Source organism: Lytechinus variegatus, chromosome 12 (genome assembly GCF_018143015.1).
Source record: "Lytechinus variegatus isolate NC3 chromosome 12, Lvar_3.0, whole genome shotgun sequence".
In the NCBI taxonomy this organism is placed as follows: Eukaryota; Metazoa; Echinodermata; class Echinoidea; order Temnopleuroida; family Toxopneustidae; genus Lytechinus; species Lytechinus variegatus.
Genome location: NC_054751.1, coordinates 22,633,786 through 22,652,893, shown reverse-complemented (window position 1 = coordinate 22,652,893; position 19,108 = coordinate 22,633,786). Strand labels below are relative to the sequence as shown.

Here is a 19,108-nt window from a genome sequence, read left to right as displayed (position 1 = left end):
ATCGATCACTTGTGTTGGTATTCAAAATAAAAAAGTAAATTCTAAAAGCTAGAAATTAAACACAAGTTTCTCAAAATTGGTTCATGACCTCTGAAAGAAGGATAGTTCGTGAAAATGATGATAAATTAGCACATAATGTCATGTACAACCACATAATAATGTGGTATCAATGCTCGTTCGGGTATTCCAGGTATCCACTCTTTTTCACAGTTGTTTAATATGTTATTATCGCCTGACCAGTCCCTATGACACTTCGCAACAAGCAAATAATGATGAATTTCAATTAACTTGATACTCCAGTCTGAAATCATAAAGATCTCTATGCATTGTAATTGAGGTCCCTCAATCCCTTCATGCCCTAAAGACCGTATGTCAGGTCGAATATCATTGGAAGTACACCACATCTCCTTCGAATATCCTTGTTCATACAAAACTGTTGATGAATTAAAGCCATAGATACATTCTGTCACATAATCAAAACAACAGTCCCCGTAAAATTCACAAAGAGAGTCACAATAACAAGAACGTCTTCCGTTACTTGAATTGTGCGGAAAACTCTGACAAAGGTCTTCTTCACATACGTTGACGAGATGGCCGAAGAGACGATAACCTGCATTATCAAATAAAAGAAAGTATAATATCAAACAATGATAAAATCTGTCATATATGAGGCGCCGATTATCTAGGTGCCTATTACTTATCTTCATCTGCGATACAAATAATAAATAAATATAAATCAAAGATAGCGTCCAAGATGGCCGCTATTCACTGAAAATGAAGATAACCAACTATTCCATGGTTTATGGGGGTAAGGTCGACTGATAAAGGTAAGAGTGAACATTAGCACTCCAGGGTACTTTGAAATCTTAAGACGGCGTCCAATAAGGATATCATAGCCTTAAAATGCACACATTTATCTATTATCTTTTATAGTGTATTTAGTTTCATTTGTTAGTGCACTCTAAAAACAAGGTTGGAGGAGTGACAACATTTTCTAAATGTTGCATTTACCATTTAAATGGTTCTACCCAACACTTAAATTGGTATATTTGGACAAGCTACAAGGAAAGTCATTGGTCTGGTACGTCCAAAGATCCAAGATGGCTTCCAAACCGGGGTCTACAATGGCCGTCGTTAATAATATTAAAAATAAACATAGTTTGTTAAATATCCGCCTCAGGAATATGATATTGGAGTTAAACGTATGGTTAAAAGGATCAAGTAATACATTGCAACAAGTTGGAGGACAGTCAGCGGTCCACTGTCCAAAAATCCAATATTTTATGGCAATAATTATCTATAAACTAACATAGTTTTTTGGTTAATATCTGCCTGGGATTGTGATTTCTTACATTTTGTCTTACATTAGAGTTAAAAGGTTCAAGTAATACATTGGGACAAGTTCCAAGGTTAGTCAGTGTTCCTGTATGTTCAAAAATCCATAATGGCTTCCAAAAAATGGAGTCTAAAATGGTTGTTGATATCTAAAAAAAAAACCGACATAGGAGAATGTGATTTTGGTGCTAACCCAATAGGGTCACGTGGGCCTACTGCCATGCGTTTTATTGAATTTAAATCTTGGGAAGAAACTGGCAAAAAAGTTCCAGAAATTCGGTCGCACTTGCTTTCTTTGGAAGATAGCACTTTGCTAACACACTCATACACTAATAATGACATGAGAACCCGTTTAAATCCAATAACCGGCGAAACTACTAACTTGTTTGGAATTGTCTGTAGTAACACCATCTCTAGCCCTTGATTGGAACGTGCGATCAAACAAATTTGGAAGTGACCATTTTCCAATACTAACTTAAATGGATAGATCCCATCAACCTCAACAATTGTCATTAAAAAGATTGACTGGCAAAAATTCAGTAAAACTTTGCAACCAAGGGATATACATCAAATCACTCCAAGAAGAAAATGTCCAAATATTCTATGATAAACTAATGGAAGCTTCATATAACATATTGAATGAACTCTCACAGAGAAAGACCAGCATGAATATTCGGAATTTCAAGCTGTACCATGGTTGACGGAAGTAAGTAAATAAAAAAAATCAAGCTTTCAATCAGTCTAATTAGACGTGTTATGTCGTGGGGAATACGCTTTCTTAATTTTTTAAGTGTTTCACCTCTTATCCAATGTGTCGATAAGTGTTTTTGTTTTCTAATGCCCATGTTAATTACATGTGAAATGGCTAAATAGTTTAATGAGATATTTTTCCTTCGAATTATACATCTATGCATTTTAACGGGAGGGGTGGGGTTTTGTTAAAACGGAATGTCGAACCAACGCATAATGTCACAGATTGCGACATTATGCCAAGAGCGTCCGACGCATAATGTCAAATGTCGCAACGTATAATGTCACAGCGGTATTTTCTTCAGGACTCGAGCTACAGATAAGATATAAAATATGCTTTTACTTAGTATTTTGAGACACGAGTTAGAGAATGAAATTATTTGGAAATCAGGATTACTCTTTGTATGGATATTTATCGGTTTATTGCCATTTCGTCTACTAAATTTTTCCCCACTATCGCATGGTCTGATATCATTTCGTCTACGGGTTCGTCTACGATTAGCCAACTATGAACATAGTCCAATAACCATCTCGTCTAATAGTCAGTTGGTCTAATAGCCGTTTTTTATATTATCATTTAGTCGAATTGTATTTTTTCAATTTGTCCAATATCCACTTAGTCCAATATCATTACGTCAATAACTTTTTTATCTAATAGCCAATCGGTCTACTTGGTGTACTGTGATTTTCGTCCATGTTCCTTTAGGTCTAACTTCAGTTGGTTCGCTATCACTTTGTCTAATCCATTTCGGCTAAAAATCATTTGATATCGTTGCCATGGGTCCAATCACCAATAGGTCCAATCACCGGTTCTAGGACAATTACCCCCCCCCCGGGCAATCGCCCTTCCGGGCAACTATCCCCTGACAATTTTACCCCCTGACAATTTTACCCCCCAGACAATTACCCCCTATACAATTACCCCCTGAGGACAATTACCCCTGAGGACAATTATCCCCGGACAATTACCCCCGGAAAATTGCCCCCTCGGAAAATTATCCTCGAGAACAATTTCCCCCCAGACAATTACCCCCTGGACAATTACCCCCCGGACAACTACCCCCGACAATTACCCCCGGACATTTACCCCTGTACAACTACCCCCGAGGACAAGATTACCCCCTGAGGACAATTAACCCCCGGACAACTACCCCTGCACAACTATCCCCTAGGACAATTACACCCTGGACAACTACCCCCCCCCCCCCGATGACAATTACCCAGGGGACAATAACCACCTACATAAAGGAAAGAAAGGAAGAAAAAAGGGCGAGAAATGAAGAAATAATTAAAAATAAGAAAATGAGAGAGAGGAAAAGAAAAAAAAGAGAAACAGTAATATAAGAGAGAAAGTTATTAACATAAGATAAAGTAGAAAATGTATTGAAAACCTGTGCCACCGACCAAGACTTACAATGGTTCACGCCGTCCCAAGGCATAGCATCTTTGTCTTATTGAGAAAAAGAACAAAGAAAGCCGCTCCAAAGAAAAGCATTTTCTTCTAATATCGAGAAAAATAGAAGAAATCCGCTCCAAAGCTTGGCATATTTTTCGTAAGCCGTTCTGGTCGCATTGATCTGCTACAATGAGCTGCAATTTTGGTGAAATGCGGCCGCAGAGCGCTGTCCGACCATCGCCTCTGCGCGAGCGCACTCGCCGGGCTAGCTGCATCATGCATGCATGCCCGTTCGATAGGGATGCATAAGCACTCACACGCTGGCGATCCGTTCCAAGGACCCCGTTTTTTGTCTAGCCCGCGGCACACCCCTACCACTTTTTCGGTCGAGTGCCCCCCCCCCCCCGGGGGGGGGGGTCACGCTTGATTATAACATCGATGCCGGAGAGAAGGTGGGGGTGATTTTCCGGGGGTAATTGTTTGGGGGAACTGTCTGGGTAATCATAATTATTTTTACCTAATTTTTGCCGTAATATACCGCCGATACCATGACGACACAATATCAAACACATGCGAAGAATATGTCTTCCACATTGATCTTTACCCCCGTGACTATTGCATGTTCCAAAGTTCATGAGCTTTTGTTGACAAAATTGAGGAAGTAGTTCGAAGGGCAAGATTTGCAACGGACCGACTGATTCCTATATAACCCCCTTCGTTCGCAGGGGTATGATAAATGGTTGCGTTTGGTTTTATAACAGTTTTCCCAGATAATTACGCTATTATTGAGATTAAATAGAGGAAGATTGTTTACTTCTTACCCATCTTATCACTGCACAAAACAGGTATTACTCCATAATCGGAACAATTAGCATGTTCAACGAGGTGTGTTGTGACGTTACAAGCCTGTATCACTGGATCGTTACAGGGTTCATTCTCCACCGCTAACAGAATGTTTCCAGGTGGTTGGTCGAGTCCATCACGAAGAGCAAATAGCCTCCCTGTTTGCTGACAAGCTAGATGAGCCAGATGAGAATCTCGTTGGGTGCATAGAATTAACCACTGAGGATTATCAACATTCTTGGCGATCCGAAGTATTTTGTTGTCTCCGTTCAAGATGGGGAACTGCAATAATGTACCTCCATCGTCTACAAAAATTGATAAACGCCACTTTTACAAATTACCCTTGCATTAATGAGGGTTCCCGTATTGACACGATTTTATCGTGCCAGTTCGTGACAATGGGTCAGATGAATAAAAATTAGCATTTTTTCTTAGCTTTTTTTTTTTTGGGGGGGGGCTTTTGCTTGATTCCGAACGCATAAAAATGAGCGAGCTTATTGTGACCTGAATCTCATGAAGATGATCATTAATAATTTATTACCCAAATAATCTATAGACTATGGTCAGTATTCAAACACATAACTTTAATTAACTTAATTAAATTAAATAACTTTAATTGGTTAAGATTTCAAGTTGATACCCCGGTTAACATGGCCAAAGTTCATCGATCCTCATTGACTTATGACCTAATCATGTGACCTGAAACACATGATAAATGATCAGCAAAAGCATGTATGAAACACGGCTTTGATACTTCCTTTACTGAAAGTAATGTTCAGGGCCCCGTAACACGAAGGTTAGCGATCAATCGCTAGTTTAAAAGAACAATTCTGATTGGTTCCTCGTCAGTCTATGAGCAAAATACGCATGCAACGACGATCTTGATAGGCCGTTTTATTTAGCGATTAATCGCCAACGTTTGTGTTACGGGACCAAGACCAATGTATTTCCAACACTTAATTTGGCCTTGAATGTCAGTTCGAGTCTGGAAATACGTATTATAGAAAAAGGACAAGAAATATCATAAAAATTATTTTCTCCCTTGTATAAAGTTTATTATTTTTTTATACCAATGGATTCCTTGACTTAAAGAATTGTGGTTTACGTGACAAAATCATGATTCTTGGTTACTTAGAAGCCGAGATATTATCGAAAACCCTGCGCTGGGCGGCTATTTGTGTCTCGGTTATCATATTTTTCCATTTCCGTTCATAACCACAAAAGATAAGAACCGAATTTTTAGAACAATGAGCATAAAATAGGTATCTCCAACCCGAACAGTGCCATTGTCATGCCTTTGCTGTAAACATATACAGCAATTAATAACCATGCATAATAATAATGATAATGATGATAATAATAATAAAAACAACAACAACAATAGTAGTAATAATAATAACAGCTGCATTTATACCTAAGGATGCAACGCGCTGCTATTATTACCCTGGCTCTAGCTGTGCTGCGATATAAAGGTGCTGAAGCATTCATGGAATTTTTTCCTACTGGACACTCATTCAACTCACATGAGTTGGCATCCATGCATGCAACTTATGCAAGGAATGCATTTCAAAGGATCTAAACCCCTCAAAAAAAGTTTTGCAACTCAGTTTTGGGGGATGATATCTTTTTGGTTAATGAAGTATAAAAGATGAAACTGGTATCATTGGAAAGCTGAATTATTCCTCTTTACAATGACATGCCATTTGCTGTGATTATGTAATCATGGAATATGCAGTCACCCTGAACATTGAGAAAAGTCACAAGTGAAATGTTGCAAAATGCATTGATTTCTAACAAGAGTCTCCATTTCTATAGAATTTCCACCATGCAGGTGACAGTGAATGCACTCGGTCCATCCTCGAAACAATTGGAAATTCGCTATTGGAAACGACGCATTTTGCAACATTTCATTTCTAACATTGCTGCGTATTATCATGTCTGTGTATTTCATGATAACACTAGCATTACAAATGACACATGATTGTAAAGAAGAATAATCATGCTTTGTAATGATATCACTTACGCATGATGATGGCACATTAAGAAGTTTATTAGCACTTAAACTTGCAGTTTGTGTTGCAGAACTCAAACATGACATGGCAACGAATTTTGCAACATTTCATTTTTTACATTGCTGCATATTGATCATGTCTGTGTATTTCATGATAACACTAGCATTACAAATGACACATGATCGTAAAGAGGAATAATCATACTTTCCAATGATACCACTTTTCCATATGATGATGGCACACTAAGAAATTTATTAGCACTCAAACTTGAGTTCCAGAACTTTTTTTGAGGGGTTTTTGTTCGTAATATAGGCACTTGAAAAAAAGGAATCTAATTTCGCTTTTTTGAGAAAAAAATATAGCGTCTTACCTGAACACAACACCCCGGCGACAGAAGGTGTGTAGTTGCTGTTAAAATTTCTTCTTGCACAGTGTTCAAGGGTTGATTCACTTCCTTCGCAATCATAGAGATGTCTTCTTACTGGTGGCAAATTTCTGTCATCCAAGTGGACTGACATATTGAAAGGTCTTATGAACCCATGCATAAATCCAAGCTGTCGACAAGCAACTTTCGAATTCTTGAATGTCCATCCCTCTGATGGCAAGAACTTTAACTCGTCTTTCACAGAATCTCTAACTAGAACAGCGCCCTCATTAGCACGCCCTTTTCCCAGAAGGACAACAGTTCCCGATTCATCTGTGAAAAGGCATTACGAAAAACAAAGTATATACAGGTCATGCTCATTTCGGAATGATTAGCAGTGGAAGATAATTTGGACGATAAAAACAACAACAAACAACCCTGAGCTTCTGCTAAAATCTCGAGAAGCAAACATATGCCGTCAGACCAAGCTAGAGAGTAGGGCCTGTAATGGTCAAATCATAAAGGTATGTATCTGTGGACAGATCATGGATGTAGTATGTCAGACCATGGATGTATCTATGGCCAGGCAATGGAGGTATCAACGGTCTGGCCATGAATGATCTGACCATGAAATGTAGTATGGTCAGACTATGGGTGTATCTATGGTCAGACCCTGCATGCATCTAAAGTCAGACCATGGAGGTATCTATGGTCAGATCACGGAGGTATCTATGGTCAAACCATGGATGCATCTAAAGTCAGACCATGAATATCTATGGTCAGATCACGGATCATAAAGGTATCTTTGGTCAGATTAATTAGGTGTATATATTGTCTGCCCACAAATAGTTGATTTCTAGGAACAATTTGAACCATTGAAAACTTAGAATGGACTGAAACGTAATATTGTTACACAATATAAGCTGTATATTCAAAACAGCGCGCCGAAATCAATGAAAGTGCAGTCGAAAACAGTCGTTTTATTAATTTCAATTCAAACCTCCTATATGTAGCTGCTACAAAAATGTTAAAAACGACTGTTTTTGACTCGCCGTACGACCGCCGTAGAGAAAATGTGACCGAGGTATTAGTTTCGAATGGTACATGTTTTTCAGATTAATTGAGGTTTATGTCAGAGGAATTTTTTATTGGTACACGCTATAGGCTCTTATAAGCTTCTGAAATCATGATTGACAGTTCAAAAACTTTAGAATTTGATGTTTACAATGCCGCTTCCTCTGCTCTGTAGGCAAGACCCAAAAAAAATCTTTGCCTGGAAAGTTACTTCGGGAATATCAATAAATAAGATTGGATAAATTTAAGATTTTGATGTGGAAACCATTGTTTTTTTTTGTTACCCTCCCATATGGTTCCTTTATTGACAGTACAAAAACACATTTTTTCACAAAACATTTTTAATCATATACACAAATATTTCACGAAACATCAGTTCATACAATATATCTATGAATCGCACATATCAAACAAGTTGAAAATTTGTGGAACTGAAACCACTTTTTTTCGAAATTGTTTTCTTTACGATTTGCTTTGGCTATGAACTTCTCCATATCGTGTTTCATCACTATCAAGATCTTTTAAAAGGATGGGATTTGATTCTCAAAGGTCAAGTCCACCTAAGAAAAATTTTGATTTGAATCAATAGCGAAAAATCAGACAAGCACAATACAGAAAATTTCATCAAAATCGGATGTAAAATAAGAAAGTTGTGACATTTCAAAGTTTCGCTTATTTTCAACAAAATAGTTATATGAACGAGCCAGTTACATCCAAATGAGAGAGTTGATGATGTCACTCACTCACTATTTCTCTTGTTTTTTTTTATTTTTTGAATTATGCAATATTTCAATTTTTACGAATTTGACGATAAGGACCTCCTTGCCTGAACCACAAAATGTTAAAATAATGGAATTCCATGTGTTCAGTGAGGAATGTATCTTCATTTCACATGACAATGACGAGAAAATAAAATATTTCATATCTCATATAATAAATTACAAAAGAAATAATGAGTGAGTGATGTCATCAACTCTCTCATTTGGATGTATGTAACTGGCTCGTTCATATAACTATTTTGTTGAAAATAAGCGAAACTTTAAAATGCCATAACTTTCTTATTTTACATCCGATTTTGATGAAATTTTCAGTGTTATGCTTGTTGAATTTTTTTCTTTTTATTCAAATCAAGTTTTTGTTGGGGTGGACTTGTCCTTTAATTAAGCTTAGTAAATACTTACAATGATCAAAACACAATTTAAGGCCTTCAAGTAACCAAACAATTGGTGATTTCAAGTACGATGTTCGGTGTTGGTATTGAGAGCGTAAAAAGGCCGCTGAACCGAGCTCCAACATATATTAGTGGTACTCTAATAACTAAACGTAGGTTTAAACCAAAGGTTTAAACTTAGTATAAAATAGAATTTTAACATACGCAGCACCCCCAGTCAAACCTTGAGGGGGGGTTCACCCCAGCACCCCTAACTCCCAGGGCCACGCACTGCTAGTGTCTTTTAATTACTCTTACAGCCTACCACTCAATCCAAGTAAAAATAATACATAAATGGGGAATAAAGCTTACCACCTGTTGCCGTGCGAACAAAAACAAAAAGGAAAATGATGAAAAGAACTCTTTTTCTCTTTAAAAACCTTTCCATGTTGTCCAGAAACATGGAGATTTAGCTCATCTGTCAATGAATGTTATCCAGGATATATGACTATCTGTATATGCAATACAATTTGTGATCTGACGCAGATGAACCTTTGTGTTACTTTTATAAATTATTTGTTTGACTAAAAAGGTGCCATACTCCTGAGAACAGTCAATCACAAGAATATTTATGGAGAATGCTGAACTTGCTGGTAATAGCCAGATCTAGAATTTCGGTTTATTAACTATCCAATATCACATTTAACAAATAACAAATAGTCCCTGATCAATATAATTCATCTCGATCGAGCCGGTATACTATTTTGTATAGAATGAATAAATGTCACACGTAATTTATGTAAATGCGAATGATAATATAATAATAGCGGTTTATTTTCCTACAGTAGCCACTTCAGTTCCGAAAACTGTTCTTCCAGCGGGCCCTGCTATTATTATTACCCGGCTAAGCTAGGCTTAACATCCACTTAAAAATAACTGGTAATAAATTAATGGAAAATACTCGAAAGTTTAGTGATTACTCTTTTGACATAAAATTTCTCAAGACAAATTTGAAATCACAACTACAAACAAGCAAAATAATATAACGACGTTAGTAATTTCAGGTACTTGATTATTTACAATATACATGAAGAGCTCACTTGCAAAAGGGGTAAGGTCCATTTTTCATCAAATTTATTTTTATGTCTCAATGTATAGATTTTAAGTAGCTCGATAAGATGATACCAAAGAAAAGTTTTAAAGTGAACTAAAATGGCAAAGAAATTCACTTTTTTCAAAAGGGGTTAGGTCCATTTCAGTTTGGTTTAAAATGGGGTTAGGTCCACACAGATTTTTTTTTTCCGAAAAGAATATCTTTAAAAATATGAAGACAGGTTGATTTCTTTTATATCCAATTTTATGTTCTCATGGTAGGGTATCATGAAAACTCAGTTTCGCATAAGAATATTACAATATGGGAGAATTAAAAAGAAAAATGATTTTCTTGGAGAGGACCTAACCCATTTTGAACCAAACTCTTTTGAAGAACTCATTTGTCAAAAGGGGAATAGGTCCATTTTCATAAATTTTATTGTTTTCTGTCTCTAAGCCTCAAAATTTTTACTTGCTCTGATGATACCAAAGAAAATGTGAAATTCAAATGAAAACGTGAATGAAAGCGGCAAAGAAGAGTCACTTTTTTAATAAAAATAGATTGGATTCATTTCAGTTTGTCTGCAAAAGGGGTTAGGTCCACAGTGATAAGTAAAAAATATATATATAGAAAAATTGAAGAAAGGTAGATTTCTTTTATACTCAAATTTATGTTCACATGAAAGGGTAGCACATCATGACAATTTAGTTTCTCATAAGAATATTGCAATAAGTGAGAATAAAAAACATGTTTTTTCTCGGAATGGTCCAAAGTGGACCTAACCTCTTTTGCAACTAACCTCTTCACATGTACAGTAACACTTTAGAAATGTTATTATATCACGAATCAATTTCCTCGTGGGATAAAAGAGGTCAGAAAAATATTGGGCAACCGACGTCAAAGCCTGATTTATCGTGTACCCGTACAGTATACGGTAACATAGACGGCGTTGACAATATTTTTATTTTATCACGCAACTTTATGCACGATAGAACGGTTTAATGGGTTTGAAAACTTAATTCTATAATGAATCTTGGCGTCAACTGGTTTTGAAAGAAACAAAAATAACCACATAACAGTAAAGATTTGACAAAAAATCCATCAAAGAATATTGAGAATTATTAGTATTCAACAATTATTATTGTGATGTTTCATGTGGCCTCAGATATCCTTATTTTTGATATTCGTTGCCAAAAAAAGTTTAGCGGGATTAAATCGCATTGCTTCAAGAGAGAATCGCACAGCATTAATGAAATTAGACCCTGATTGTATGGAAATTATAGATGATCTTACACTTTTTAGTGATGACACTCTGCTAATGTACGCAGTCAAGCTCAGCTTATAGTGGCAACCCCTGCAACCTTCTAATAATCTAATAATTTCGATGGCATACTAGATATAGTAACACTGCCCTTGTATCATGCGCGTATTCTGGAATTGGCCCTTGGGCCCCCTCCCCCCCCTTAGGCAAAAAGGGGGCGCCAAAAAGAGGAAGAAAAGGGGTAAAAAAAGGAGGGAAAGAAGAAGAGAAAGGGGGAAGGGGGAGAGAAGGGAAATAAAGACGGGGAAAGGGGCGCCAAATTGATGTTCGATATAGGGGGTGTGTGTGTGTGTATTTGAATTTTGTCTGACGTGTATCAATCAGATATGATTATTTACGTCTGGGACCGACCTTTAACGTCACCATCCGAAAGACGTGACCAGGGCTCGAACTTCTGCATCAATTTGTAACTTTCCCACAGCTTGGATTACTGAGGCGCACGCCACAACGCCCAGTTCGAGGGCGCCGAATGGATGTTGTACCTGGTGGGCGCCAATTCGATGTTTGTTCTGGGGTGCCAAATTCATATTCGACATTAGGGGCGCCAATTTCATGTTTGACCTGCAGCCGCAAATCGTGTTCCAGATGGGGGAGGGGCAGCCAAACTGTTATTGTTTCACATTAAGTTTGGCGCTCTGATCATCCTTTCTTACAGAACCTTTTTTTTACCGAATGAAAGCTTGGAACAACGGCCTCACCATAATGCACTGAAATCTAATCACACATACCAGTATATTAAGGTATGAAAATAAACAACATATCATATCCGGTCAGACCTAATGATTACATGATTTTTTTTTTTTGGGGGGGGGTTGCCGGGGGTTACTCGTAACTCTAGCTTTCAAACTGGCTGCTTGGCGAAATCGTACATTACTGGAAAGGAACATACATCCCCATCCCCTTTAGGACTACCTTTCCCCATACAGTGATTGCCACCAAAGGTTTCGACACACTGTTGAACCTCCTTTCAATATATTATATTATTGCATTCACTGTCATATTGAGTATTGAAAATGTCACCTGTTTCTTCTATTCTTTTTCGCACGCACGAGTCAACATGGATATACGATTTTCTCGGCGATTCTGTTATTGAGTGAAGCGGTTGTTCGTTGTGGCATTACTCTCCTTGTTTGCATAAACATGCACGCATATTAAACTCCCTTTACGGTCTGTATGTGGGAGCATTATTAGTATACTTCCTTGTTCATGAACTTGCACCACCATATCAACTGCACTGAAAGGCTTGGGTAAGATTTAATGAATTTATCGACTATGCTTAGAATACATCATTTTCAAAATATTACTTTAGATTATAAATTGATATTTTGATCTCCATTACAATCATTTAATTTATGCTGTTACCAATACGTCTTAATTCGATAAAATAAGTGACGAATTAAGAGAGAGAGAGAGTATATCACAAGTTTGGACGGATATAGGGGTATATTGGTGGCGTCGAGTTCTATATCCCCTACATTTACGTTTAGCCAAATAGTGCTTTAACATTAAACAAGAGTTAGTGTGAGAATTTTATTTTCTTTGCTTGGTAGAAAATGTTTCAAGGAAAAGTAAATCATTCAACTCTGGATCCACGACTTGTTAACACTCCGAGAACTCAGGATCCAGCCTAGTACAGTCTCATCACAAGGGCTATTCCTACTTTTATGTGTGTCTTATTCATAATCCAATGATTCATAAGATGGTCAAACATATTCATTACTTTTGTAATTTAGGATTCCAGTTCATCTCGAGTCGTTTGTATCCCATGTAAAGATTCTATTGATTCGACTCAGTAAATTAGAATGGAGACTGCGACAGGTAAGAATAACTCAATATGGATTATTGTAATTATTGTAATGATTGATTTAAAGGCAAGTAATTCGGGATGAATCGGCTTTCTAATGAAACCGTTCTTCTTCAATGATGCATCTTTTTTTTCTCGCTCTTTTAAATTTTACAAAATGATAAAAAAAACTTACATCAACCAGGTGCTTATACAGTAAAAAGAAAAATATAGCAACAAGTGGTAGCATAAATCCAATCATTGAACACCAATTAAGATCAATTTAGTATCACTGAAAACTTCTAGATATTAGGCCTATATACAGTTTTCACGTATCCATAATTTTGGTGTATGCATGAATTCAACTATGCCCAGCCGTTCATCGAATCGTTTACAATTACTACCCCTCAACTTGAAAAGACTGGGTTATACTGACGCCTGTTACCATGGTTACTGAGGGAAAAAACAATGAGAGCGGTGAAACAGCAGACCCATTTAAAATCTTGGACTTTTACCTCAAATCATGCATTTGAATTGTTTGGTATTCATCTTTTAAAGGAGGTATGTTTGGGCGCGCCCGGCCAATTCCTAGTTGAGCAGCGAGGCCTGGTGGGTGTTTCATAAAGCTGTTCTAAGATACGAATGACTTCATGCACGACTGGTGATCCTTTCTTATGCTACGTGATATCTCTATGTAATTGAGTTATGACCTAAGAACATGTTCCAGGCATGCGTATAGTCGTTCGTAACTTTACGAACAGCTATATGGAACACCCACCAGATTTATATTGAAAGGGTATACTCTTGATATCCCTTATAGATGATTGCTCCACCTGCACGTGTTGGACCAATATCCTCATCATTTTCATCGTTACCTGCATATTAAATCTCATCTGTTGGGTCATTTGTCTCGTAATCCTCATCAAAAACAAATGGTAATTATAAAGACTTTTGTTTAAACGTAATTTTGTTTATTTCTTTTGATTTGTTCTGTTTCATTCATTTCATCTTTTCAAAGCACTATATAGAAAGCTATCATGATATTATTATTGCTGATTTCATCATTATTTTATTTAAATAAACATCATTATTTATTATCATTATCATCATTATCATAAAATCATTCATCACAAAACGTCCGGAAAGTAGTTATTATTATGTACAATACAGTTTCTTTTAAATAAAATCTTTTTATCAACAAAAATAATTTACCCCTGGCCTGATTTATATGTTGGTGGTAATTATTATGAACATGATGAAGAGTATTGTCATTTGAATGAAAAAAAAAAAAAAAAACTGGTCGCTGTTTTAAAGAGTTTATTGATATTAATTCTTCTACTTTGTACTTAAAATGTATCTTACTCAATACCACCTTTTACCTGCCTTTGGTAATATTTTAAATCTCTTTTGCAACTTGGGTAATTGTGGGGCTTTGTTTTGTAGATCTAACTGTATTTATTTCGTAAGTAGTGTATATGTTTGCTATCTAAAAAGTTAATGAAAGTAGTATAAAGTCATTGATTAATTTCTTTACTTCTAGCTCCTGCTGTGGATCTGACAATGATGTACCACGTGATGACGAGGTTCAACTTGATTCGTATCAACAAAGAGAGAGTCAGAAAAGAAAATAACTTACCCCTCGGAGATTCAGTGAAATTCAAGGACAGTGGTTATAGTAACAAAGTTCTTGTTTAAAAAAAATCTGCTATCTTTGATATGCGTTGTATTTGGATTTGTTCATGTAGGATTATTTAAAAAAAAATCACCTGGGAAGAAAAGTATGTATATTAATTCGCACAGACGCTTTTCAAGATTTAATTAATCTGCTGGAAAGTCTATAATATTGTAAGACATGTACATGATTACAAAACTACGATGGTGTTTCTATTCTCTTGAGTTTTCACTTTTACAAAGTATTTAATGCACATCTTTTTGTATGGATATCGGCGCATTACAAATGTTCATATTACTATTGTTTTAAATATTATTATCAAAATGATTTTTGGGTGCAAGTTTTCTGGGCTTCATCTTTATAACATACCACATGCACAGGTAAAAACTTGGACTTTGTAGCTCAGATTTTGAAGTAGCCAGCTGGTCCAGAGCCGTATGGAGTATGCATGCGAAGGTAATATCGACGTACAATGGTCTTGCGAGTGTATATATTAGAGAAAAAAATATTGTTTTAGGAATCAGTTTCAGTGCTGGCATTGAATTTTAAATGTTTTATTAGAAAATGAGACACGTGCATGATTTAAGATGAGACACGCGCATAATTTAAGGGGGATATTAGAGTTTATTTGAACATTACATTACGTATAATTCCTCATGAAGAGATTAAATCAATTATAATGTTAATCTTAATGTTCTGTAATATTAAATGATATTTCATTCATTTAATCGAGTATTTTCGGTGGCTATGGAATCTTGACTTTCAGTACTATAATATGCATTTTTTGCTGCTTTTGCTAATAAGCTTTTAGTAAACATTCAAAAAAAATATTTAGTTCTCTATGTTGCTTATAATGAACATAAATCAATATTCATTCATAATTTGTGACAATTAGTTGTGATTTTTTTTCAGAATGGGGGTGGGACACACCCTTTTGAAAAAGTGGCTAAGAAATTGAAAATTTATTTTCTTTGACTACTTTATACACAATCTTACATAATCGGATTACAGCTTTCGGCAAATGCACATGATCTTGAAAAATAATGAATAAGAAATTAGTTAACTCGAAAATCTTCATTAAGTTAGAAAAAAATAAAAAGACAAAAAAGACGTACATGTAATTGTGATTAAAATTGATTGAATTTATTTGTCAAACCATTAAAATAACAATAAGCATCGAATAATATATATATATATATGTATATATATATATATATATATATATATATATATATATATATATATATATATATATATATATACAGTGCGTATCAAAAAAAAAGTTTACACTTTGAAAAAGCCCTGGGAAATAAAAAATATACAATACGTGGGCAATTTTTTCACATACAAACTTGGGTTTGGGTCTCATCTATCCAATGAAAGTAACAGTTTTGACAAAATGTTACACTTGAGTAAGCACTGTCCATTTTTGTAAAGCTCGCAGAAATCTGTTTGCGCTGAAATGCTCGTTTTCATGCTGTGTCGAGGAGAAAGGGTGAAATCGAACTTACACTGCGATACATTTCTCATTCATTTCCCTTCCACTTTTAGTCTTATTGTACTAAAACGGATACATTCAAGCATTTTGTAACAATTTTACCACCAAAATTGAAATTTCAACACTTAGTAAGCACAACCTTTACCCTTTGTGTGCCAGCTGGATCTGTGGACATAACTGAATCTGAACAAAACTTTATATCAGACATCTCCAGAATTTTTTCACTAAGTTTTTTATCATTTAAAGTGGATTTACATTTCATTTTTCATTTAATACTTGTTTCTCCACATTTTTCACAAGCTTGACAATGATAAACAAAACGAAAATCAAGCCTAAGCCATTTCATGTAAATCACAGCTCAGTGTAAAGCAAATATCGTCACGATGGCCTCGGTGTGTGGGGGAGTGGGGTGGGGCTCAATACACTCTTCGAAGTGTTTTTGGCAAGGAAACAAGTTTAAACAGGTAAAAGATATCTTCAAGTCAATTTTACTAGCTAAATTCCATGTGTTCTTCATGATTAAGGTCTACTTTTATTCGTATAACTATTTCAAAGTTCTGCGCAAATCATTTTTCACTAACTTTTCAAAAGTAAGTGGTGCTCACTCAAGCGGAAATATTTTTCGACAGTTACATCGTCATTTGCTTAAATGGACCTGTACCAATGTTAAAATGTGGCAAAGTCTTCAGGAAACTACTAATGTATAATTTTACATGACTTTTTCTACGTGTAAACTTTTTTTGATACGCACTGTATATATATATATATATATATGTATGTATATATATATATATATATATATTATACAAAGGAAGAGGGCCCTACATAATCGATTACAAGCGATTACTGAATTTCGCTATACAACTATACATATGGATTAAAAATTATTCTACAGTCTTTGCCGTTCCCAACAATACTGATAATTAAATAAACCTTTAAATTCGTAACAATATATATATATATATATATATATATATATACTGTAACCTCTGCTTGTCATATTTACATCAACACCCCCAGTCAAGAAATCGATTTCAGGGCCAGGGGGGGCAGGGGCAGTTGCGGCTAATTCCACGTGTTCAGGGAGGAATTAATCGCTGTTTCACTTGACAATGTAAAAAATAGATTATTTCATATTTCTTTATGATAAAATAAAAAAGAAATAGTGAGTGGATGATGTCATCAGTCTCCTCATTTGCATACCGATCAGGATGTGCTATTATAACTGTTTTGTGAAATTAAAGCGAAACTTTAAAATGTCATAACTTTCTTATTTTTATTCGATTTTGATTAAATTTTCAATGTTATGCTTGTTGGATTTTTCTCTTTTTATTCAAATCAACTCTTTGTTGGGGTAGAATTGTCCTTTAAGTATGTACTTATACATGTAATTGTGTTTATAATGCACAGTATATTCAATTTTACCTTCAAAATGCTCACCCGATAAATTATACATGTCCCCTTTCGGATAACGTACCATGATATATCTTCCATCTTACTTGGAAATTCATTTGTGACATTAGGACGATTGATGCATATAAATGCATTTAAATCGAAGAATTTAAGTTGTAAAATAAATTCGAATTATTGATAGTTTTCACAAACTTTTATTTTGAGTATTAAAATGATGATTTTATGTTTCATAGGGCCATTATGTTTGTGTAATATTCCAATTTGAAATGTATATTTATTAGACTTATGATTTGAAACTCCGTATAAGAATGATCAAAGGCAGTCAAACATGACAGTTTAACATATTCCGTCAAAATATCCAAATGCATGATATACGACATTCTTTCAGATTTTACGCTAAAAATTATATTTTCACGCAAAAGTGCACTTAGCATCCGTCCGGACGTTATTCCTCAGTATTTCCGCAAGACTTTAAAGGGGAATGAAACCTTTGGAACAAATAGGCTTGTGTAGAAACAGAAAAATCAAAGAATAAGAATAAAGAAAGTTTGAGAAAAATCGGACAAATAGTGAGAAAGTTATGAGCATTTGAATATTGCAATCACTAATTCTATGGAGATCCTCACATTGGCAATGCGACAAGGATGTGTGATGTCACTAATGAACAACTTTCCCTTTGGTGGACTATAAAATACCTTCAAAATGTCTCTTTTTTCTTTTTGTTATGATGATACAAACTCTTTATCCATGATGTATTCTTAAAAAATATGTATTACATGCCCTCATATAGACAGAACACATGATCTATGGATAGATGTGATAAAAGAGGCAATTCTATTGAAATATATACTAAAATAATGGGGAGAGTTGTTCACAAGTGACATCACACATCTTTGTCGCATTGCCAATTCGCTATCTCCATAGCATTGGTGATCGTTTGCATTTAGTGGATTGGTGAAATTATCTGCTCTTCATGAATTCCTAAAAACAGTCCTAAAATGTCCCCTTTTCTGTTATTACACATTTTCAGCTCGCACTTCGCGCTCACATTATTTGGTTAATGATATACGTATGGTTTTAATGAATTTCAACAGGCAATTCTTAGAATGTCCCTCTTCGGGTCTGAATTTCAAACATGTTCAGCTTGCACTTCGCGGGCGCAATATTTGATTAGTGAGATACGTATCATGTTCATGATTACAATGACTACAAAAAGTGCTTTTTGTGTTTAGGTGGAATTCTAACAAAGAATCAATGAGCACTTGGCGCTCGCATTAAAATGACTATGGTAAGATTTGTATGCTTTTCATGAATTCTTAAAAAAGGTCCATAAAATGTCACTGTTTGGGGCAATACATATAATACAAACAATTTCTGCTCGCGCTTTGCTCTCGCATTGTTTGT

The 19,108-nt window shown here is 35.4% G+C and overlaps 1 protein-coding gene across 1 annotated transcript in view; it reads right to left on the bottom strand.

Moving 5' to 3' along the window:
- Positions 1–125: 125 nt before the first annotated feature.
- LOC121425337 overlaps positions 126–19,108 on the bottom strand; it is a 38,478-nt gene continuing 19,495 nt past the window's right edge. The window contains exons 3-5 of the mRNA XM_041621367.1: positions 6,707–7,033; positions 4,303–4,629; positions 126–610 (exon numbers count right to left, since the gene is read on the bottom strand). Coding sequence (XP_041477301.1) covers positions 126–610; positions 4,303–4,629; positions 6,707–6,881 — 987 coding nt within the window. The 5' untranslated portion in view covers positions 6,882–7,033. The remainder of the gene's footprint in view (positions 611–4,302; positions 4,630–6,706; positions 7,034–19,108) is intronic.